The 24277-nt window shown below is 42.5% G+C and overlaps 1 protein-coding gene across 1 annotated transcript in view; it reads right to left on the reverse strand.

The window, feature by feature from the left end:
- Positions 1-3519: 3519 nt before the first annotated feature.
- Positions 3520-24277, reverse strand: part of LARGE1 (LARGE xylosyl- and glucuronyltransferase 1) — a 522810-nt gene continuing 502052 nt past the window's right edge. The window contains exons 13-15 of the mRNA XM_084809690.1: positions 17637-17783; positions 12758-12953; positions 3520-5211 (exon numbers count right to left, since the gene is read on the reverse strand). Coding sequence (XP_084665816.1) covers positions 5014-5211; positions 12758-12953; positions 17637-17783 — 541 coding nt within the window. The 3' untranslated portion in view covers positions 3520-5013. The remainder of the gene's footprint in view (positions 5212-12757; positions 12954-17636; positions 17784-24277) is intronic.

A 24277-nucleotide genomic window follows, 5' to 3' on the forward strand; every position in this document is an offset into this window, starting at 1 on the left:
TCAGAGTTTCTCCCATTGTGGCCCACAAGCTCCAATCTGGTGGTCCGTGGAAAGGCTGTAGAATAGTTGACAGTATCAAATACATGGCCATGCATTTTATTTTTCTGACAATGGAGAGAAGGGGGCATTTTGACCAGGGTTGGATTATAACAGGCTAACAAGGTTGTGGACCAGAGCGCATGATTTTCATAATATGGTGCTGCTGCTATCTACTAATATCATCATAAAAATTTACCCATTGAAAGGGCTTGTGATTTTCACAATACAGCTTTGGTTTTGAGAAAGATACTGGTATTGAACAAAAACAAGTATTATTTTTCTTTTCTTCGTATCTATTCCACAAGCGAAACATGATTCTCTCCCACCCACTCTAAAGTAGCATTGATCTAATGTCGCATTTTAAAAAGGTTTATTCAGTGGTCCACCAAGACCATTTTCAAGCGATTTGTGAAAAAAGGAGAAAAGTTTGAGAACCACTGTTCTAGGTGATTGTGAGAAGTATAGCAGTTACCATAGATCCAAACTACATGATATTCTATATATGTGGCAGGCTGGAGCAGAAAATGACAGCATCATGATTATACTACAACTTATCTGCATCCTGACTGCACAACATAGGAAAATTATATTAGTCACAGGCATTGGGGGGGGGGAAGAGAAATTAGACATGTGTTGGTTGCTTGTTTCTGGTGGCAGCTACATGTCAGTCAGAACATTTACTTTGGCCCACATTTAAAGTGGCATATCTAAAAGTATTCTACAATTCAATTATTTGGTTTGGATGCAGCACTATAGTTTAACCTTATGTTCATGCACTCCCTGCTTCCCTTTCCTCCTCCTGTGAGCCCACGAGATCAGAAGCGTCCACTTCCATTTTCAATTAACCGTGGCTTATCATTATCTCTGAACTGAAAACTGTGAATAATCTTAGCTATGGTTTTGGGAAACAACCCAGGATCATAAACTGCAGTTTGAAGTTGGTTTGTTTCTTTAAACCCCCAGTTAAAACTAACCTGTTCCACAAGTTTGGACATAACATAAGCCATGACTAGTTAAAAATGGAAGCAAACACTTCTCTCTGCAGCTGGGCTGGGGCAGTGGGGAGCTCGGTCATGTAACGTTAACATATTGTTCAGCATTATGTCCAAACAAGGTTAAGCTCTCATATCAAGAGGCATGGTAACCAAAACAACAGAGATCCTTAACTACATCCTCAGGCAACAACTTGGTCTAGGTGCTCTTGATTCCTTTAATACTTGGATCCATTGTGTTTGTGATACAAAATCAATAGCCACTTTTGTATCACAGGCTGCTTCCAGACAGGTGGCTCCTAGCACTACCAAATCATTGCTTTTCCATTGTAAACTATAGGCAGAATTCTAGTTGACTTTCCACACTGTCAGGGGCACTGTGCTTTATCTATGTGTTCATCCTGTTCTGTGTTCATATGTTCTGTCCATACCAGTGGGCATGACACAGCTGCTGTGGGTGGGGCCATCTGAAGCTCAGCAAACATCTATTACCTTTGCAATGTACCATTTTATGACACTATTTTTGTTGTTTTTAATCAGTATTTTAATTACCAAATTAATTAGTTACCAAAACACTTTTCTGGTTAGTTTTTTTTTTTTTTTTTAAACCAGAGGTATACCAGTCAGACAGTGGATGACATGAAAAGGAGGCGCCCAACTCTCCATGCCTCTCTCTGCACAGAGAAAGGAAGAATGGGTAGGGTGGAGGCAGATGACATCAGGGGAGGGGGAGCCTGCCCCTTTGATGTTATCTGGCCTGTGGAATTGTCTTGGGAGAACAACCTGGCCCCTGGTCCAAAACTTTTTTGCCACCTGATATAGAAAAACTGGAACAGGTTCAGAAGAGGGCAAGAAAGATAGTCAGTCGCACAGAAGACCAGTCCTATGAGGAAAGACTGAAGGAACTAGGTATGTTTAGCTTGGAGAAAAGAAGTCTGAGGGAGTGGGTGGGTGAGACATGATAGCACTCCATCAAATGATAGCACTGAGAGCCAGTGTGGTGTAGCAGTTAGGGTGCTGGATTGGGACTCTGGAGATCCAGGTTCTAGTCCCCACTCGGCCATGAAGCTCACTGGGTGACTTTGGCCAGTCACTGATTCTCACCCTAACCTACCTGACAGGGTTGTTGTGAGGATAAAATGGAGGGAAAGAAGACAAGGTAAGCCACCTTGGATTCCTTTCAAGACAAAAAAAAAAGGCAGGATATAAATGTAATAAATTTAAAAATGTGAAGGGCTTGTTTCCAAGCCCCAGAGGGAAAGACTATATCTAATGGGCTCAAATTACAGTAGATTTTGATTGATTTGTTGGAGAAACGTCCTGGCAGTAAGAGCAGTTTGACAATGCAGCCAATTATCTAGATAGAGTGGTGTGCTCTCCCTCACTGGAGGTCTTTAAGCAGAGGCTGAACAGCCATCCATCGTGGATGTTCGAGCTTTGTATGACAGACAAACCACCCTGAAATGGTATTTATTCTACCTTTCTTCCTTCAGGGAACACTTTCACGCCAGTTTGTCTGCTCAGGAACCCATCTGCCCAGAATCTTTGTGTGCTGCAGAGGGTGTGGGACATATACTAAGGCACATACTAAATGTATGCAAGCTCTATTGGTGCAACTTACAACCTATGCCTAGCTCTGTCTTGCAGCTGCACATTACAGTGGAAGAATGGTAGTAATAGGCAACTTGTAGTTCAGCTCATCTGTGGCCAGCTCCCCCTCTCCTTATGGCCTTTTCCTGGCATCAACAAAGGAGTGAATATCTAGTGATTATGTGTCTCAGAATGACTCATGATACATCTGCTCTGCACCATTCTTTACAACTGGTAAACCACCCGTGGAGCTGCTAAAGAGTTTATGTTTGCTGTCACCTCAACCAAATTGTTTATGGAATAAGGCAATACTATGTTGGAAAAAGACCGACATGCCTTCGGCTGGCTTTGTATTGCACAGTTCCTCATCAAGTCTCATCACCTGTTCTTGTTCCGAATGGGAACATACTTACCCAGTTCCCTCAGTGATTCTGTGATCTCTTTGGAACCAATTCATATGTAGGCAGTTTGCGGGGATGCACGCATCTAGCAATGAGATTTGGGAGCTCTGGATCATTCCTGGGCCTCATGGATTTCACTAGGAGGGGAGATATTCAGGTCCCATACATGTTACAGCAGAACCAAAGGAAACAGAAATGGGACCCATCTGTACTTTAGCCTTCTCTGAAAGATTTGAATTGGCTCTTAAGTAGGGAATTCTTCCAGAGTTCTTGACTTGGAACCGCAGCTTCACTTTCTTGAAGGTAGTTGTTCCTGATCAGCTTCTGATGCAGAAGTCCTGGAAAACTCTCACAATCCAGGTAGCGTAATACAACACATGAGATTACACAAATGGCCCTGCTGATGCAAGGAGGAAATGTGGGGCAGCCAAAGACCGGTCCGTAAAACACAGTGACTTGTACAGGGTGCGGGTGGTGGCAAGACTCTTAGCATTGTTAGGGGAAGGAAGAGAGACACGTTTCTCATTTATTCAGATTCTGCTCTCTCAATAACATTGCAACCAAATACAAGTAGTCCCAAATAAGGGTAGTGCATTAAACCTCATCTCCTCCATCCATGTAAACACAACATTAATACTGAAGAACTAAAGAAAACAATAAAATGTCCAGTGTCTGATTGTGTTTGTGTATGTTAACTTGTTCACACTCCGTGCCTACGCTTGTCATGTATTCCCACATGTAATAGCGGTTGTGAATTGAATGAGCTCACGTCCAAGCAAACACCATCAAGAATCCCCCAAACATTCTCTTCTCTCCCCGACCCCCAACTCAAATGGGGAATTAATTCCTTTTTAGTTTTGTTCCTTTTATTATAATAAACTCCTTTACTGAAGTAGTTTCTCAAAAGTCTGTAGCATCCTGCAGCTACGGAGGCCCAATGGTCTCCTCACTTAGTGATAATGTCCACTTGCACCCAAAGGTGCAGGGGGTGCAGCAGAAGAGACAATGGGCTGTTATTTCCCCCAATAAAAAATGACCTGTGTACACCAATACTAATAAATGGGCTTTCCCCCCTTTTAAAATAAAATGAAATCCAATTTGGCCACTTGTTTCACTTGTTTCACTCGAGATACCTGAACAAACCCTCTCAAGTGGAAGCAGAGCTTAAGCTGACAGGTGCCTTCACAGGACAGTAAAAGCACAGATCTTCTTGGGTGAATGGCTAGAGCTGAGGAGGAACATGATGTGCAAAAGGGTGCAATTTGGGTTTAAAAGAAGGGACACGGTCTGAGCAGGTGGCAGCGCTGGGAGCTGGGAGGACACTCCATCTTTGCAGCATTAGAAAATGACTGAGTGATGCCACAGAAATGCCTACACAGAAATGCTGCGTATATTTCAGTAGATAGTATACCGGAAGTCCCGTGTGTTACATATAGCTCCCCTTCATCTGACAGGGGAAATCTGATTCATTTTACTCTACGCTGTTCTTCTATGGGTAGACAACAGCTGTTTTACAGATGGCAAATTCCCTTTTTGGAGAAAGAGGGCCTTTTAAAAAAATTCACAGGACAGTGACCTGAAAATCTTCTTTTACATATTAAAAAAAACTTGTGGAATTATGAAATAGCAACATGAAAGCCTATATTCCAAAGAAGATCTGTCTTTCCTGTGCAGTTATAAGAACAAACGTCTGCTCCCTGACTCTTCCTGCCATCCTGTGTGCTGCCAATGGATGTGGGCACTGCTTCCCCCTCACCCGTTTATTCACACATTGTGGGCAATAAAACCAAAGGCCTGAGGGTGGCAGACAAGTGGTAGCTTGTGAGCATGGTCCGGAGACGTCTTTTTCCAAATTTCTACTGTTAGAACTGCTTGATGTGGTTTAAAAAACAAAAACAAAGGTGTCTCTCAGTTCCAGGCTAAAGGATTGGAGCTGCACACATGAAATGGCTCCTTCTTTCAGTCTGTTTTCTGCAACAGTCCTGGCGGTGCTAGCTGTTGTTCTCTGCCGTGAGATATTTTAGAGCTGCAAAGCCATAGCGGCGTGACATATCCTGCTGGAACTCTTCCTTGAGGGTCTTGAGACAGATACGGTATTGCTTGTTGGAGCGGAATTTGGTGATGTCAAAGCTGGGAGCATGCGGCATGTGGATCATATAGGCATTGGGCAGAACTGTGAATTCATACTCCTGAAGGAGACAGACACAATAAGAGTGAGCAAAATGGCCACCTTCTCTTGAAACAACCCTCTTTGTTTCTCTTCTATACACACAAACATGATCTTCACTATTCAGTGGAGGTGGTGCAGATGCAAGGCTGACTCCCTACAAACCACGTTTTGTAAACTCAGAGCCAGTCCCTCATCTTCAGCATGAATCCCTCCCCCCTTTTCTTTGTAATGGTAAACCATGGTTGAGCATTACAGTCGCTCTGGAACTACCCACACATATTTGTTATTCAGGATTCTCATCTTCATCAGGGCTTTTTAAACCCTGATTAAGAGGAAACCTAGGGTAGAATTCAACTAAAGTCCTACTTAGAGTAGAAGTAGAGAGCTTCGGCTGTTGGGTGGCATAGAAAGGAAATAAATAAATAAAGTAAACCCATTGAAGTGAATGGGACTTAATTTACTCATGACTAACTTGACTCCCATTAATTTCAATAGGTCTAGTCTAAGTAGGGCTTTGATTGGATTCTACCCCTGGTTAACGTTAATCAGAAACGTTCACCCATGATTAAGACTGACAAGGGATGTGGGAATTTGTGCCAGAGAGGGGAAGAGGGAAGAGGAGCAAGTGTGCATTCCCAAGACTGGTTCCTTATTTGCAAAGTATCCAACATCACCTCTGCACTGAGCCTGTATGTTTTGTAAAGCAGATGGAAGCACAATAAGTGAGGATTCCAATTCTGGAATCTCACAGGATACCTGAACAAAACTATGAGTTCTGTCCATTTTCTGTGCTTTTGATGTTGCTCTTGGAGACAGTACATTTATGTGCTGCATCCAATGCATGGGGTGTTAGATCTGCGGATTTTGCCATCAATAAAGAATGATAGCTGAAATGCTACTCAAGACACCCTGGACTGCTATTTCAAAGAATTACGGCTGTGCAACCCAGGGCCATCTGAGCAGTTCTCAAGTAGCTTTTCTCTACAGAAAACTGAAGCTCCATGCTAATTGCTCTGCATTTATTGGAGGGGCTTGGAGAAAGGTAGGCATTTGAAAGCCCTTGCAAGGTCCATTTACATCAAGTGCACCAGACTCCTGGTGAAGGAGGGCATGAATAGACAAATGCAGAGGACTGGCAAAACATTACAGAATTCGGTGGGAAGAGAGATCATCCTCATTTATCACAGAGATCCAGAAAAACACACAATCCACTTTATCTATTTCTATTTGTTCTGTGACTCCAGGATTACTGTTGTTCACCATGAAGTATTATCTCCCCTAAAAACATGCGTCCAATTGTTCTTTATACATCACACTAAATGATTAGTCCTAGGCTTAAAAATGTACAATAATCTCCCTGTAGTATTTTGCTGGCACACAATTCAAATGACAAAAGTGAACCCATATACATCTGCTTTACTAGTATTCAGTTTTGTTTAAAATGACAATTGTATGGTACACATGTAAGTTACTTTGTAGCCAGATCCCCTTCCCAGCTATACTTGAGAATTTTGCCATCTTTATGACAAATGTTTCCTTCTGTATAAGAGTTGGGGCTGTTAACAAACATCACTGTCCTCCTCTGCTGCTCTTTCATTCATCCTCTTTATTCACTACTGTTGTTGTTACAACCCATTAATCCCATCTTCTCCAGGAGCAGTTATTTCTCTCCATTGCTTATATATCTTACGGAGAAAATAAAGTCCCTTGTGCTACCTCTACCACATAAAAAACAAAGGCTTTCTTAGAAAACTCAAGCTAAACTCATTTGCAAATATAGGACCTATTCCAAGGCAAAGCACCTGCCTATTTCTGGAAGACTGCAGAGGACTATGGCTTTTCCCCCACATTAGGCCTTTTGGTGCTGCTGAAGCATTGCTTTTCTGTAATCAGCTAGAGGCAGAATTAAAACAGTGGGTCCACAAAGCATTTAATATAGTGCTATATTACCTGCCTGTGCCCATCTCCATGGCCATGAGCTTTCTATGAAGTTTATTCAGCTAAGATCCCCAGCAACTTTAATTATAAGCTTCCTTCTTGAGGCTTCTGCCTATAATGGCTTCCTGTTCAATGGGAATGGCATTAGTGAGGAATTACACCTTACCTGTCCTTTAAGTAGTCAGTTCCTGTTCTCCCTGAGGAAGCACTTTGAGTACTAGTTTTCTCTCATTTTCTTTTCTTTTTTAAATGCAAAATAGCACCATTTAATAATAATACTAAAACAAAAACAAAGAGATCAGACCAGTAATTATCCACACCCCACCTGAAAAGCAGGAAGAGGAACTGAATAATTATAGTTCAATTAAGGGTATTTGCATCACGAATACTGTACCACACTGAACAGGAAACAATTACACACAGAAGCTACAGAAAGAAAGCTTCTAATTAAAGGTACAGGACCCTTGAAAAGCCTCAATAATGCTATGCCCGCCCACAATGAACAGATTTTGTTACTGTTATTGTGTTTTAAGTCTTCTGCAGAACAGCAGAAAAAAAAGAACAAAATATAGAAATGTAGCATGTTGGCAACATCATTGTTTGAACTGTCTGTAAAGACTGAGGACAGTTTCCAATACTCCACCTTAATCTCTTCCACAAGAGGGACCCACGCTCTTGCAACAGACACCTAGTGGTTCATTAGGCAACCCTGGAAAGAACCGGAAACTAGGGATAGATGGACAAGCAATGCTTGAGCTCGCTAGGATTCTTCAAACATCATCTTACCACTCATCTCATGTTCAATTCCCTTTCATGACTGCTGCTTGGTTTGAGTAAATGGGAAACTTGCACAAATTGAGTAGTGTTCAAACAGAAGACCTGCACAAATCTCCCGAAATTTGTGCAGACCTCGCCATATTTGCGCAAATTTCCTAATTTGTGCAAATGTCCTTCATAGACTAAAGCAGGGCTGATTCAAATGCTGAGGAAATTTGTGCAAATTGAACTGGGAATTGGGAGCAAGACAAACATGATCATGTGTTCGACAATTCGTGAATATTTTCAGCAGACAGGTGTTCGTGTTTGAGGTTTCGAACAGGGCGCACTCGCATGTTTTGCAAGCAAAAACGAAATTCTTGTACACCCCTAGCAGAATCACTTATTTCTGGATTGGGACAGGTCAGGGGAGCTTCCTTCTGCAAGCTCCACTGACCAGTTTGGAAACTAACGTTTCCACTCTTTCTGGCTGCTCCTGGAATCGCTAGCTTCCCGTTGTGCTAGTGGTAGGGCCCACTAGTGCAGGGGAAGGATTCGATACTGCCCTGAACAATGAATGGCAATTCCAGACTATACAGCCAGTGTGGAAGCAACCTTTCTTTTCATATGCAAAACGTTTATCTTATAACAGGAGCTGATAAGTCAGTCCCATATGGGCAGTTTAAATACACTGTATTTTCAGTTCCTGTACTTTCCTAGACCTGCTGTTTTCTCCAAAAAGTTTCCTAAACCATAACACAGTGTAGAGCACATGTTTTGCATGCAAAAGTCCCAGGCTCAGTCTCTGGCATCTGCTGCCTGAAACCTGGCAGCCACTGTCAGTCAATGTAGATAATGCTTAGCTAGATCGATGGAGCAATGATTTGACTCTGCATATGGCAGCTTCCTGTGTTTCTAATGTTTCTCTCATGTATGATGATGTGAGGTCGGAGTTCTGAGGCTGCCATGTGACCCCAGAAACAAGCCCTCACAGACTGAATCACCAAGGTATCATCCGAAACAACAGTGGACTACTTGAACAAGGTTGCTACATGTCAACATTAGGGGAGTGAATTCTGGCAACAAGGATACTTAGCTAATGGAAGATCTCCTGTGTTTGATCACGGCCCAGTCAGCCAAGTTAGGACCTTATAGACTGAAGGATTGTGGAACATGATGACATATTTACAGGCAAGATCAAAATGGTCCTTCTCTAATAACAATCACCTGGACTTGCAGAGGTTTAGAACTGCTGGGGAATAGCAAACAGGAAGGGAAATAAAATGAATCATAAAGTGAGGCCTGAGGTTTATGGGGGTCAAACTGACTGCAGGACCTGATATCCAAGGACAGCATCAGCAAAAGAAAACATTTGTCAACTTGTAGTGTTTGGTGGAGAAGCAGGTCATTCTTCCTGAACCCACCATTTTTTTTTAAGTTTCAGCGTAAGAAATTCCTGTGTGGGATTTCCCCTCCTCACTGAACTCAGGAACCTTAGCAATTCAAAGAGAGAATGATAAAATGGGATACGCTCACTTGGAATCAGGAGTCCTTGGGCAGTTGGGTACATCTGGGAGCTTTCTTTGGAGTCTAGAGAAATGTCCAGAAAGACACTCACAGCAAAAAACCAAAGGCTATTCACTAAAGACCATGACCTCACAAACCCAGAAATAATGTCAGTGGAAACCTAGGCTGCATTTTACCCTATGAAGCACATTTATACCAACGAACTATAGGTGCATCTAGCCTGGGATGGGCAAATATCAGGCTTCTGGAACCTGCTTTCTCATTTTATTAAAACCCTGAGGTGCACCAGCCAGAGCCAGGAGCAAAATAGTTGCTCAGGTGGGGCGGGGAGTAGACATACACTTTGAATTACAGAACAGGTGCCTCTGGGCACATGGTCGGGTCAGGAATTTGTTTTCAGTACCAGAGCTAAGCTCATAGTCCTTTCACCCCCAGTTCTACCCTGGATTTCCCCCAAATGTCCTTCATGTAGCAGCCTAATTTAGAGAAAAGAAAGAAACCTGTTTTTTGTTTTTGTCATTGTTAAATGACCAGCAGCTCCCTGAAGCAACCTCTGCAGAGCTAAAATCAAACCTATTTTCAAGGACTGTAAGTAAAAGCAGGGACACCCTGCTACAACCAGGTGGACCCAATCCTGGCTACTGAATCCCCCCTCCCCTTTCATATTTTGAGGGTTCCAGTAAGCACACAAGGTGTGTGTGTGTGTGGGGAGGAACCTTAGAGAATGCTATGAATATGGCTGTTATATTTGGATCTGGAAAGTGATCAAGGAACATTTACAATGAGGCCTGAGAAATAATTTTATCTCTATTTGTTCTCCCATTGTGACATTAAATGTTTCTTCCTGCAACTGCATGGCTTTGTTATTTTTATTTAGTTAGTTACTGCTCCACTACAGCAAACCTTCTGCCTCAAGCACAAGACACTTGACATGCCTTGACTGGTTCACGGTTGTTATCTTCTTGGGCAGGAAGAAAACTCTGCATTGTTTGTTGCAGGAGCAGTGAACTAAAGCCACTTATCCACAGAAGGGACCCCTTGATGGGCCCTTGAGAGCCTTGAAAAGCGGGAGGTCCTGTTCACATGTATCCAAGGTCAAACAGAAGGAACTGGAGGGTCCCAAGTGATGCTAGATTTGTGATCAACTTGCCAGTAGCCTCCATACCTTATGAATGGTTGTGAACTGCCCAGAGAGCTTTGGCTATTGGGTGGTATGGAGATGATGATGATACCTTCCTCCTCCAATTAATGTAGCACTTGGTATTTTGAAATGCTGGTGGGAGCTGGGACTTAGTGTGGATGATAAAAATCAAGTTGGAATTTAAAATGTGTATAAAGCCTGCTATATTGCAAAATAAAAATTGCTTATGCTTGTTGGTATGGAAAAGCAAAGTACTTGTAGGATGGAGGAGTTGTATCTTTTTAGTCTCCACTACCATTCAGCAATCTTGAAGCCAATCCTATTCCTGAGCCCAACTTCCACCAGCTCCCTTAAAGAGCAACTCTATAATCTGTAGACAGCATCCCAGGAACCATAGGATGATTCAGAAAAAAACCCCTCTGAGTCCATAGACAGAGCTATGACCTTGGAGGTTTTTTTCTGATGTTGGAGCCCCCCTCCTGGCCCATCCCAGCCACTGCAGAGGTTTTTGCAGTGGCTTCCTCTATGAGATTGGAACTCTGATCTCATAGAGGGGGGAAGCTGGCCATTTCAGGGGGCATTCTGTTGGATTTGGATCTAAGGGATCCTAAGCCCTCCGGCTCCCCAAACATGCCCCGACCCAGGAAAACATTTAGAAGCACTCAAGAGGATGTCTAAATGTTTCTCTCCCATTGCTGGCAATGGGAGAGATTGATGTTTCTTTCTTCCATGGATAGAAGAAAAATACAGTAAGCCCTCCCTCCCTCCTGACTTCTGCCCTGCTGGCAAAAGTTGACCGGGCACAGGAAAGCACGGAGCCTCCAAATACCGGAGGCTCCACTCTGAGAGCATAGGATTGCTCTCTTTGTTTCAGCCCCATTCTCCATACCCTCCACTTATATGGACCAACACTTTATCTGCTCATTCAGCATTCTACATTTGCCAGACTCTTCCCCTGTCTGTAAGTGGGATTGGACAGGAAAAGTAGATCCTGGGGAAAGGAAAGGTTAGCAAGACCATACAATCTGTTAGCTGCTCCTTTCCTATCTGTCTAAATATCCTTCTCCATGAGTTAGCTTTTTCTGTGACACATTTATGAGCTGTAGTCTCATGGCTGAGTCGTGTGAGCTGCTTTTCCACTTGACTAGCACTGTGGACTAAGCTAAAATGTCCCCCGTGGCCCCTTAACAATGATTCTGTATCCCTTTTGCTTAGTGTTGAGCAAAAATAGGAGACCCCCCAGTTTCACAATTTTTTTTAAAGTCACTTCCCCCCAACTTCAGCCTTCTTTTAGGGTATGTGGGAACCAAAACGAAAATGTTTGCCTTCTTTAAAGTGGTAAATGTTCTTTTAAAGGGAGGCATTCTGGAGTATGATCTGGATCTCTCCACCAGTCTTGGCAAACTGCTTTGGATGCTATCTGCACAGCTGATTTCCCAACTTAAAGTGGTTGTTACAAATGCAAAGGAGGTGATTAGCAGCATGATGCACAGTTTAATCTCTCCCCTTCTTTGGGCAAAATGCTTGCCAAGGGGTTGGGAGTGATTGCCCTGTGCATCGTTTGACACAAGAAGGGCTAGCTTATTTTTAGGCTCTCCCCTCTCCTGGAACAGCAACTTTCACACATTTGTTGCTAAACTATAAGACCTTGGGCTTGATTCTTTCATATGGGGTCAGAATGTTCTCCCCCAATAAAAGAATTCTCCATGTATACAAAGCTGGCATGCGAAGGGGGAGAGTTTTCACCTAGCAGTCTAAAAAGAACTGAGCAATTCAGTAACTGTCTGATGAGTAGTCTAAAAGCATTGGAGGCTGGAAGAGTCTTGGCTGTATCTTCACACAACAACTATGAACACAGCTGCATTAGGAGTAGCAGCCAACAGGAAAAAATGATAGAGATTGCAACATGTCACCTGTCAACCGTAATGATTAGTCATTTTTTAGCTGTGACAGCAAATGTGCTGCATACAACTCTTCCTTTTAGTTCCAGTGAATCCTAAGCAACAGTATTCTTCTTATAGCTTTCTAGTGACCAATGATGTACCATACAAGGAGGAACAGACCTCTTTTAAACTCTCTGCACAGATACACATTATATTAGAATAAAGATTTCCTGAATATCACTGGGTAGACAAAGTATCTAAGTCTGATCCAGCATGGCTGTTCTTATGATCTTATCATAACTGAAATCTTTCTTCCTTACCTGTGCATCCAATTCCATGATGTGGGCGACTTTGTTCCAGCCAAATCCAACAAACCTTCGGTCATACTCTGGGCAGTCCCGCCTTACCACAACATATGGCTCAAAATCTGCTTCCCACTCAACTCGATAAGGTGTGGTGGCTGTTCTCCACTTGGCAAAGTTTGTTGGTGCATGCCCTTTTGTCCAGACATGATACCTTGAACAGACATAAAATTATTGGTTGGAGGCATCATTGATAAGGGACAAAACTTGGAAGCTACCTGTCATAGATTGCTCATGGAATACTTGCAAACTTGGACATTAGTGCCATGGCTTACAATGTTTTCTCTAATTATAAGTGCTCCTAACTACGAGAAGGGCAAACCATGACTAAATAGGAAAACAATCCTTGTATGGCTTGTGGACAATAACCTTTCATTCCCAAGTTTTGAAGATGTAGCAGTACTGGGATATAGATGGGATACGCTGGCATGTAGATAAAGCTTTTGAAAATGAGCTCAGATGCCATTCCCAGTAATGATAATGGCTTATTATTCTTAACTCTGCAGCTTGTTTTCAAGGCATGCAAAACTGTGAAGAGGTGCTTCTTTGTTATTATGGAAGAAATTCAGATCGATAAATGCATTAAATAAAAGCCTAGACAAATACTTTCAGTGCCATCACAGCTATCATTTTGTTGCCATGTCCCATCTACGCAATTCCATCTAAGACAATCAATTCAATTTACAAGAAAGCATCCTTTTATATTTTGTTAATCTTATTCATGTCACAGCAAGGCCTATCCAAGCACAGCTTGAGCTCACCCCATTAAGACAACGATCAATAATTTTCTCTTGCGTTCATGCTCCTTATGCTTTCCCAGAAATTACTGACATGGGCTCTTGCCACACATTTATCGATTACACCAAAAAACAATTATATCACAGGCAACATGTATTAGAGTGTTCAAGTGTTTACCATAAGAACCAGCAGAGTCAAGTACACTTGGTGTTGCATTTGGACTCAGAAGACCTTGGGTAAAATCTCAGTTCACCCATGAACTCCCTGGAAATGTTTGACTTGAAATGGGGAACTGGCTTCACCTTGGAATCACTGGGGTATTTTGCATGCTTTGCAGAAGTGGTGAGATAGTAAGCACAATTGGGGTTACATTTCTATTCCATGTGCACTGTAGGATCCAATGTCAAAGGGGAAATGCGTGTTCTGTCTCTGCATCAGAAGAATGAACAGCTGGCTTCCCACTGGTATCTAAAAGCACAGGAAGGGTGGCTTTCTATGGCAGGGGTGGGCAGAAAGTAGAACTCCAGATATTTTCAACTTCAACTCCCAGCATTCCTCACCACTGGCCATGCTGGCAGAGGCTTCTGGGAGTTGATGTCTACCACATCCAGAGACCTACCTTCTGCCTACCCCTTTTCTATAGAATGTGTGAAGCGGCACACAGTGAGTGGCTATGATTTCTCAGTCTTAGTTCCTCAGCAATAAAATGCAAATGACACTGACTTTCTGTACAAGGCTATTGTGATTGTGAACTGGCTACCCAGTCCCTCAGTGATGCTGCAGATTCTAACTTAAAAAAAAGAAAAGAAACAGTTATAGTCCTGTACTTGGTGGGTTGAAAATAAGGGCTCAAAAAATTAGGGGTTGAAGAGTTCATTTGTTCGTTCATTCTCTGTATTTATACTATGTTTTGAGTCCCAGTTTAGCCATTACCTAATCAACATATTATTCAGTGACCATTTGAGTAGTATAATTCTGCTATGGCCATGTTTCGCTAGAAAATGAAAAACAGCAACAATTAATTACAACAAAGCAAACTCTCTCTTGTATTGATACTAAACCATTTAGATATTTTCCAGAAGACTTTCAGAATCTCTACAACAGGGGATCATTGTATTTGTTTCTTCATGGAGATAGTGACTTAGTTTTTATGGATGTGAAAGATGGGAAGGAAGAATAAGCATAGGAAGAATAAGCATAACCTCTTTTTTGTTACTGGAACTACAATTTTCATATGGTGTGATCATACAAGAAGCTTTGGACATGGACAGGCCCTGTGTCATGTGTCAGAGCAAAATACTCTCCTTGGTGTATAAACATTCTGCGATGAGAGATTATATTTTGTAAAAAGAAAAATCAGTTAACTACCAACCCACTCCACCTCTTGCCTTAACCTCAGATAGCATAATGTCCTAACTCCTTCAGCAGCTTAAAGAGCACAGGTGGTCTTGTGACTAGTGAAGAATGAAGACTGGGGAGTGAGCACTAAAGAACACCTTGCAATTTGATGGGCAGTTTGTAACGTAGAAGGTTGGATTCAGAGCAGCAAAGACCCATGGGGCTGTATAGATGCATATTGCGCTAAAAAGAGCCTAAGCACACGAATGCCCCCTTTAGCAGACCAAATCTTGCTAGCCTAATTTTCCTGCAGCCGTGGAGCTGGCTGGAAGACTTTTAATATAAAGCCCTTGATACAAAATCCAGAATGAAGTCATACATTATTCTCTACCACAAAGTTCTTATACCCAATATTTCCAGACAACCACAAAATTTGCTGGGAGGGGGATACAAAGAGGGAATTTACAATGGAGAACAACTTTATATTTCTCAGCTGCCCAAAGGCAGGCAAGGCCACAATTTTGGGAAATAGGTGACAAAAGCAATTTCACTGAGGGAAGATTGCAATCTAGTGCTCGGTGAGAGGGTTCGGGATGCTTCAGGCATGATCAGCAATCACTGTCACAGAAGCTTTCCCCCATCCACGTGGCCTCAATGGTTACTAACGACTTATTAAACCATCCTGAAAATAGAGGCGGAAATTGTTGGCTGTTGGGCCGTGTGTGTGTGTGTGTAGAGAGAGTTTTGGAGAAATTAGATGGCCAAGAAAAGTGACCAAAAACTGTGCAAAGAATCTAATTACCCAGAAGCCTAGGCCATCTTTTTTACTCTGATGTTAATAATTTTTTTAAAAACGCAAATACCTACTGGAAAAAATAAATGCCACATGTGAAAAAATTAATTGACGATGGATCATAAAAGTGAAGTCAATACTTGGATGTTTTATTTCCCAGTAGATTTTTTTTTTAACTAGGAAAGAAACAGTTATTTTTCTATTTTTCTGGAAAGGGGCGAATGCTCCTTCCTTGTTCTCCTTGACCTCTCAGTGGCTTTTGATACTGTTGACCATGGTATCCTCCTGGACCGCCTGGAGGGGTTGGGCATTGGAGACACTGTATTACGGTGGTTCCGGTCCTTCCTCTCCAGCAGGTACCAGAGGGTAGCACTGGGAGAGGAGGTTTCGGACCCGTGGCCGCTCACTTGTGGGGTGCCACAGGGTTCCATCCTCTCCCCGATGCTATTTAACATCTATGTGAAGCTGCTGGGGGCTATCATCAGGAGGTTTGGGGTGCGGTGTCATCACTATGCGGATGACACACAGCTCTACCTCTTGTTCAAATCTTCACCAAGGTTGGCTGTAGAAACCCTGTCCAAATGTCTGGAGATGGTGAGTGGCTGGATGGGGAGGAATAAGCTGAAGCTGAACCCTGACAAGACCGAGGTACTTTTGGTGGGAGACAAGAGGAGGTTGGGGGATGTTGACCTGGTGCTGAATGGGGTACGGCTACCCTTGAAAGACCAGGTCCGCAGCTTGGGGGTCATCTTAGATTCCCAGCTGTCCATGGAGGCTCAGGTGTCAGCTGTGAGCCAGACAGCGCTGTACCAACTCCATCTGATACGGTGGCTGCGCCCCTACCTTCCCAACCATCTGCTCCCATCGGTAGTACATGGCATGGTCTCCTCTCGTTTAGACTACTGTAATGCGCTCTACGTGGGGTTACCCTTGAAGACGGTTCGGAAGCTGCAGCTGGTACAGAACGCGGTGGCTCGCCTGATTAAAGGCAGCCGCCAGAGAGATCACATCACTCCAGTGCTGAAGGAGCTTTAGTGGTTACCAGTTGTTTTCTGGGCCAAATTCAAGGTGTTGGTTTTGACCTTTAAAACCCTATATGGTTCCGGCCCAGCCTATCTTAAGGAGTGCCTCCAGCAACACCAGACAGGACTCTCAACAAGATCAGCCTTGGATGGCCTTCTGTCCCATCAGCCGGGACAGCTAGGCTGGTGAGGACGAGGGAGAGGGCCTTCTCTGTGGTGGCCCCCACTCTGTGGAACTCCCTCCCTATGGAACTTCGCTATGTCCCCTCTTTAATGAGCTTCTGCCACGCATTAAAAATGTGGTTGTTCAGGCGGGCATTTGGGGTGGGTTAGGGTAATTTTAGAAATGTGATGTTTTTAATGTTGAATTTTATTGTTTTGAACTGTTTTTATTGTTGTACATCGCCCAGAGTGGCTGGGTGACCAGCCAGATGGGCGATTAATAAATTTAATAAGTAAATAATTTTTAAAAAACAACTTTATAATTATTGCATAATTTCAAAAACAGGGGTGGTATAATATTTTTGGCTCATGCTCTTTCCTTTTTGAACAAATACATCATCTTTTTCTCCATACTTGTATCCATATCCTTTCCTATATCCCTCCATAAACCCTAAGGCTAAGAGACAGCATCATTTTCATGGTATCGCCCATGTACCAAGCATAAATGAGAGAAACACAAGGACATTCCTTCCCCAGAGAACCTTCCAAACCTAGCCACCTCAAGGAAATAGTGCAAGACACTTACCTGGGCTGACCTTTGGTGGTTGAGGTTAAACAATAAAAGGTGAGAGTGAGAACAAATTTTCACAAACCGTTGTAGGTTTTTTAAATATAGTTTTAGTATGTTTTAAATCTATGACTGAGTGTGCTTTTTCTCCATCTCCAAACTCTCAGAAAAGAGTGGGCTAAAAATATTTTTTCTTTAAAAAGGTATATGCAGTACCTGAATGTGAAGAGGGTCCCCATGTCCAACATAGACAACAGCTCTGCTTTTGATTTAGGGAAAGAGAGGCGATAGCGGAGGGTCTCAAAAGCAGGTACAATGAGAGCCTTTTTTGTATTGGCTAAGTCCAATTGGACAACAGATTTCCTGGCAAAGAAAAACAAAACACACACACCATATTTATTTATTTATTAGCAATACTTATATACTGATTAATATAATAAAAACCCTAAGCAGTTCACATATAAATATTAACAATCACATTTAAAATGCAGTATTAAAGACAATTCCAGCTACAATAACAATACAAAATAATACAAGGAAAAGTAATATGGGGCAGCATATGATTAACTGCAATTAATCAGCAGAATTTTAAATTAGCTTTCTCAAGGTAGGTAGCAAATACAGTACTATGTACTGTACAAATACAGTATATGTACTAGCTCCCAGTGAGAATGTCATATTTTGCTATAGTTACTCACTGTCTAAATTTTAAATTCTCATTTACACTCAGAGCTGTTTCGGATGCATAGATATGGGGAAGGAACAGGAAGCACAACTGACACATGCTTTCAGTTCCCCATGCTTCTCCATTAAGGGCAGAGAAAATTTCCCCTTTCCCCCATGGGGTGATGCACAGCTTCTACTACACAGCTCTTATATACTGGTAAAGCACTGCTCCAAGAGCAAATCTTAGGAAGACCAGGCTATTAATTTCACCATTTGATTTTTAAAAAGTACATATTTGTCAGCTGCTGTGGTGCCGAGAAGGTATATCAAAAGGAAACAAGCATCTCTTTTCAAAATATCCACCCTCCATCAATTCCGAAGTTATTTCTTCAAGAGTTATTCTGTGTAATTTTCTTTCCAAGTCAGAGAGAGAGAGAGAGAATTTCTGATCAAACGTTACTTTGTACATTTATATAATGTGAGCTCACTGAGCTGTTACTTCATGCCTGAGCTCATACGTTGTGAGATGGTTCTCCACCATTACACAGACTTTGAGAGGGAGCTTAAACCCTTTCAGGTGCCTTTAAGCCTTTGACCCTGATCAGATTTCACTCCTTATTGTTAAAAAAAGGATGGATCTATTAGTTACAATAGCTGGAAATGAAGCCTTCATGCTGGGAGGCTGGACGAGGATTGACTAACAATGTCTTGCCCTGGTTTTGATCTTCTCTAGGTCTTCCTTGAGGCAATGGCGTGCTGGGCTGCATGGGCATTTTGCCCCACCCAGCATGGCAATTTTTGTGTTCTTGTCCCATTACTTGTGCTCTTGTCACTTAATGGGCATCTTCCGACATTTGCCCAAGAATGTAAAACTTATATCTGATGTTTCAGATAAACGGCCAATGTGATGTATCTGTTGCTGAAATACTACACTTCAGGTAGTATATTTGAACGCTGCTCACATTAAAAAAAATATCCCTGCATATACCAAAGACACACACATCTCAGGGTGAAGAGATATATGTAGTTTTCTCCTAGTCTGGATGGGTTTTTGAACATGGGGACATACAGACAGACAATTGTGAACCGCTGAGAGATTTTATTATATTCAGTGGTATAAATATAAATTCCACAAATAAATAATAAATAAATGTCCAATAAGCTGTCAGACCATTGGTTCATTTAAACCATTATTGTCTGCTCTGACTGGCAGTGGTTCTCCAGGTTCTCTAGCAGGCGTATTTTCCATCACCTGATCAATCAGCTGGAGATGCCAGGCATTGAACTTGGGGAACACACACATACACGCACCCTACCGAAGACGGTCTGTCTATTTCCCTCATTCCACTTTTGAACCCAAGGTGATGATTAGGTGTTTGACTAGCTAGAAGTGCAGACAAGGATAAGCCATTGTGGAAGCCCTGCTGCCACCGAGCTACTCACATGCCTCTCCAGTGCTTGCAAGAGCGCTCCCCACTCCACTGTCCTGCTGAATTTCAGTCTTCTAACAAAATATCTCATCAGACACTCTGGTTTCAAAGGGGCACCTGTCAGCTCTGTTGTTGGCAAATTACCAGCACATAGTACCAGCACCTTGTTTTGGATCTTGCTCTTAACTCTTTTCCTCATCTATGTCTCCATAAAGGGATAGAACCCTTTTCTTTTCCAATCTGGACCTTCGGTCAGTGCTTCCGGCCTTTCACTCTGAAAATCTTATAGCACATTTAGCTGTGAAGGGAGCAGTGACAACCATAACCGGTGAGTGAGGGGTGGGGGTGGGGCAGAGCATTAGTCTATGTAGCCCAGGATTGTCTCCTGCAGCTTGCAGCAGCTCTGCCACACAGGGGCTTTTCCTAGTCCTGCTGTGTGAGATAGTGCCAGGGACTATCTAGCGGGTTAGATAGGTTCTCTATCAGATGTATTTTCCACCACCTGCTACCTGACCTTTTAACTGGAGATGCCGGGCATTGAACTTGGAACGTTCTGCGCAAAGGCATGTGCTCTGCAACTGAGCTATGGCTATGGATGGGTGAATCTGTCAGTTTTGCTTTCTCCTGCCTTCAAATGTTTTTAATCTCAAGTAATTTCTTTACTGAATACAAACTTGGTGAATTTTGGTAAATTCTCATAAAAAATGAACTCAAACAAAATTCTCACCCATCTGCACCAGCCAAATTCAATAGGTATAGCTACTTCCAGCATGGAGAGGACCAAGTTGTGCCTGCTTGCCATATAGCTGTTAAAGATGAGGACCGTGTCAGAAAAAAGAGGCCGCAATCCTAATTCAGCACTAATTCACAGGGATTCCAACCTGGACTTTTAAGAGCTAAACACATTCTAGGCCTGGATGGGTGCATCTGTTGGCTTTCAATTTTTTAAATCTCAAGTTCTTTCTCTCCCCAATATAGAGAACATTGTGAATTTTGCTAAATTCTTTTTTAAAAACTGAAACAAAATTCTCACCCATCCTAGCTATGGCTTTTCTTCTTGAATGGTAATTCAAATGTTCAGTCTCCAGCCTGCAACCTGGCATGGTCGCCCAGAAGCAAACACATCACGTGGGCAGCGGGGAGTAGTGGAGAGGGAATACAGGGGAGCACAGTTCTAGGACTTTTTTCAGAGCAGGGGTGATTATGTCATCTGACAGAGTGCCAGGGTAATTGACAGACTCTCCTTGCTCTGACAAGTACATCAGCTGATAACAAGGCTTTCAAGTTTTAGTACTTTTTGTGACAAATTAGCAGAAAGGAAGGCAGAGAATTAGAAAAAAAAATCAAGCAGTGGGTGGATACTTATTTCCTTTTCTTTGATGGGGTTCCTTCTTTACACTAGCAGTTTAAATGCATTTCTTTGCAAGATCGTTTGCATTTCAGTTGGCTGAAGATATTTTGTTAAAGTTCGAGTTGAACTTATACAGTCAGAAGTAAGCACCACTGAGTTCAATGGAGCTTTCTCTCAGGCAACTATGCAGAAGATTGCAGTCATGCCTGTTAAAATTAATTTTGAGATGCTGTTCATTTGTTTTGGAGGTCTGTCTTTTATGATAGAGTTTCTAACCATCTCTCTTTGGCCATGCCTTCTCCCTGGGGCATGGCTAAGAGGGCTTTTAATCAACTTTGCCTTTGAGAACAAATTAAAACAGGGATCTTAGGGCAGGTGCAACTATCCTATGAGCCAGTTAACACCCATAAATAACTGTTCATGTGAGTGGACTGCTCATGTGAGCAGTGTAAAAGAGTATCACAGAAATTGGGACAGCTCCTTCCACAGATGGAATTCTCTACATCCCCAGCAGATGTTGGTCATGGATCAGCCACTGCAAGTTACTGGAATATTTTTATCAAATGATATACTGCCCCCACAGCTAACATATAGAGCATCTGCACAGACCCAACTGCTGTTGTCAGAAAAATCTCTCTGCACCAATGTATTTTCTTTCAAACGATCAATCCCTCCTTGTGTCAAATTCAGCTCTCCTTAATAGGATTAACTCTAATGATGTTCATGATAACACCATGGGCATCCCAGGAAAAAAATTAACAAGTAGCAAACTGTCTCCAAGCTCAAGATCACGACCACAATGAAAGTAAACCATACCCTAAGATTCACTTTCACATCAACTGGGGGGGGGGGAGTATTGTCTGAATAAACTTAAGTTTTAGGGTTTCTGTAATAGTTTTCAAAGATTTCCCCTCAGGCCTTTCTGTGTGGCAGCTCCATAAAACGAGATAACTCTTAGGAAACTTTTCTGAAAGTTGTTTGAAGAGTCTGCATCAAATTTCCTTGTCAGTGTGCAAAGGTTATTGAATTTTATCAGCCCCCATTATAAGTTTTGGATACTTTTTCGCTATTTCCTTCTTTCCCCCCTCTATCAGTCCTAATTGACTCAGGCAACTGCTTCTAAATAGAAGCTTCTTTTACAACCAGCCTCCTCCAGCTGCCAGAATTATTCAGTCTTCGTGACACTCTTAATGATTCCACCCACTGCTTTAACTTGTGCCTTCTTCTGTAGGTTTGGCACAGAACTTGGTGTGACCGACGAAGTACTGAAGCAGGAGAAGGTGCACAAAAGCCATTTGCGTCTCATTAAATGCACTGGGGCTAGGCTAGCTAATGTGCTTTCATACTGGCCTAATCATCATTTTGAGTTTCTCTGCTGTCACACTAGGCTTCCTGGGCTTTATTTTTCTCACTGGAAATAGGAGTCAGAACAGTTCCCCACACTATTAGAAAAATGATCCTATGAGTGCTTGTGCTGACAAGTTCTCCAGGGCATTTCTAGGAAGACAGACTCACAAGTTGGACTGGGACAGAATCCTGACCCGCTGCTGGTCTTAATGGCAAATCAGGGTGTGGCAGCAATGCGCACACCACCACCAGCTAGAACCTCTTCCTAGCAGTAGTATGCACTTTGACACCCCCCCCCCCCGTGCCCATCTCCCCTACTCCAGTTTAGCAATACAGAATTGAATCAGCCAAGGGAGAAAATGCAAACTGCATACAACATTAGAGTTCTGGAAAAAGCACTTTGTGTTTGATATTACTGTGATTTTGCAACTGTGGTATTGCAACTGTGGGAATACCTTGAATGGGTTAAGACCTTTAGTACATGAGCAGCATGAAAAGTCCTTCCCTGCCCTGTGTTTAAACAGTTTTATTTAATAAAACAGACAAATGAAAGAAACTTGTGATGAACAAGTAAGAGGGAATGCAAGAGGAAGTACTAATCTGGTAGTTAAATTGCTACAGGTGTAGAACTAGCATGATCTTAAGATGCTCAGCACATTAAACCTATGGATGACAATTACTGTAACTGCATTATTAACAGCTCTGAATTTTTCATCTGGATACACTGCAGTAATACTGATTATTGTGTTTGTTTTTTATATGCATATCTTGTATCTAGGCCACAGAGTTGCAGAGAAAAAACTTTTAAAATACGTACAGCATGTTCTACTAACACCAGTGGGAATCTCAGACCTGGTTTGTACATAATTACAAATCTTGAATCATGGGTTATCATTACGTGTGAACTCGGAACTATGGGCTAACTATGGGTTGTTAACCATGAACAACCCACAAAGAGAACTCATTGTTTGTTGCTGGGTTGTGGACAGCGGCTTATTTATAGCCTAGGTTCTTTCACCAGGCTATAGAAGGAGTGGGAAAGAGCAGAAAAAGAACCCCAGCCTCTTTACATGCCAGTACTGTGCTGTCGCAAAAGCAGTTGGGATACAGGGAAGAAACGGGCGAAGGAGGAGGGACAAAACAACCCAGGAACTGAGAAAACAAACCATGGTTTGTTCGATTGTCTGACAGACAAAACTTGGGTAGGGCAAAAAAACCATGGTTTAAATAAACCATGGGTTAGTGTTATACGTGAATCTGGTCACAGACAGATTTCCAGTAATCAGTACTGGTCATAAGAACGTAAGAAGAGCCCTGCTGGATCAGACCAAGGGTCCATCTAGTCCAGCGTTCTGTTCACACAGTGGCCAACTGGCTGCCTGTGGGAAACTCACAAGCAGGACATGAGTGAACCAGCACCCTCCTGCCCATGCTCCCCAGCAACTGGCGTACACAGGCATACTGCCTCTGATACTGGAGGTAGGATATAGCCATCAGGACTAGTAGCCATCGATAGCCATATCCTCTATGAATCTGTCCAATCCCCTTTTAAAGCCATCCAAATTGGTGGCCATCACTACATCTTGTGGAAGTGACTTCCATAGTTTAACTGGTCCCCTCCCCTGGTAGCCATTTCAGCTATGGCTTTGTCCAAATTCCTGATAGGCTAGTTTCCACATATCAGACTCTGCAATTCCTCCTCCTCCAATTCCACGCATTATTATAGTCAAGATGAGTTATAAAAATGTATGTCATAAGGGTATAAACATAAGAAGAGCTATGCTGGATCAGACCAAAGGCTTATCTAGTCCAGCATCTTGTTTTCCAGAGTGGTCAACCAGATGCCTCTGGGAAGCCAACATGCGGGAACCAGATGCCTCTGGGAAGTCAACATATGAGAGCAATAGCAGAACATAAGGACAACTCCTACTGTTCTTCACTAGCAACTGGGATGCAGAGGCATGGAGACTCTGATTCCGGAGATGGTACACAGCCATAATGAGAAGCAGCCATTGAAAGCCTTATCTTCCTTGTTTAATCTCCTTTTAAAGCAGTCTAAGTTA

The sequence above is a fragment of the Heloderma suspectum genome, chromosome 7 (assembly GCF_057233095.1).
Source record: "Heloderma suspectum isolate Gila_16-S chromosome 7, 16-S_ref, whole genome shotgun sequence".
NCBI lineage: Eukaryota > Metazoa > Chordata > Lepidosauria > Squamata > Helodermatidae > Heloderma > Heloderma suspectum.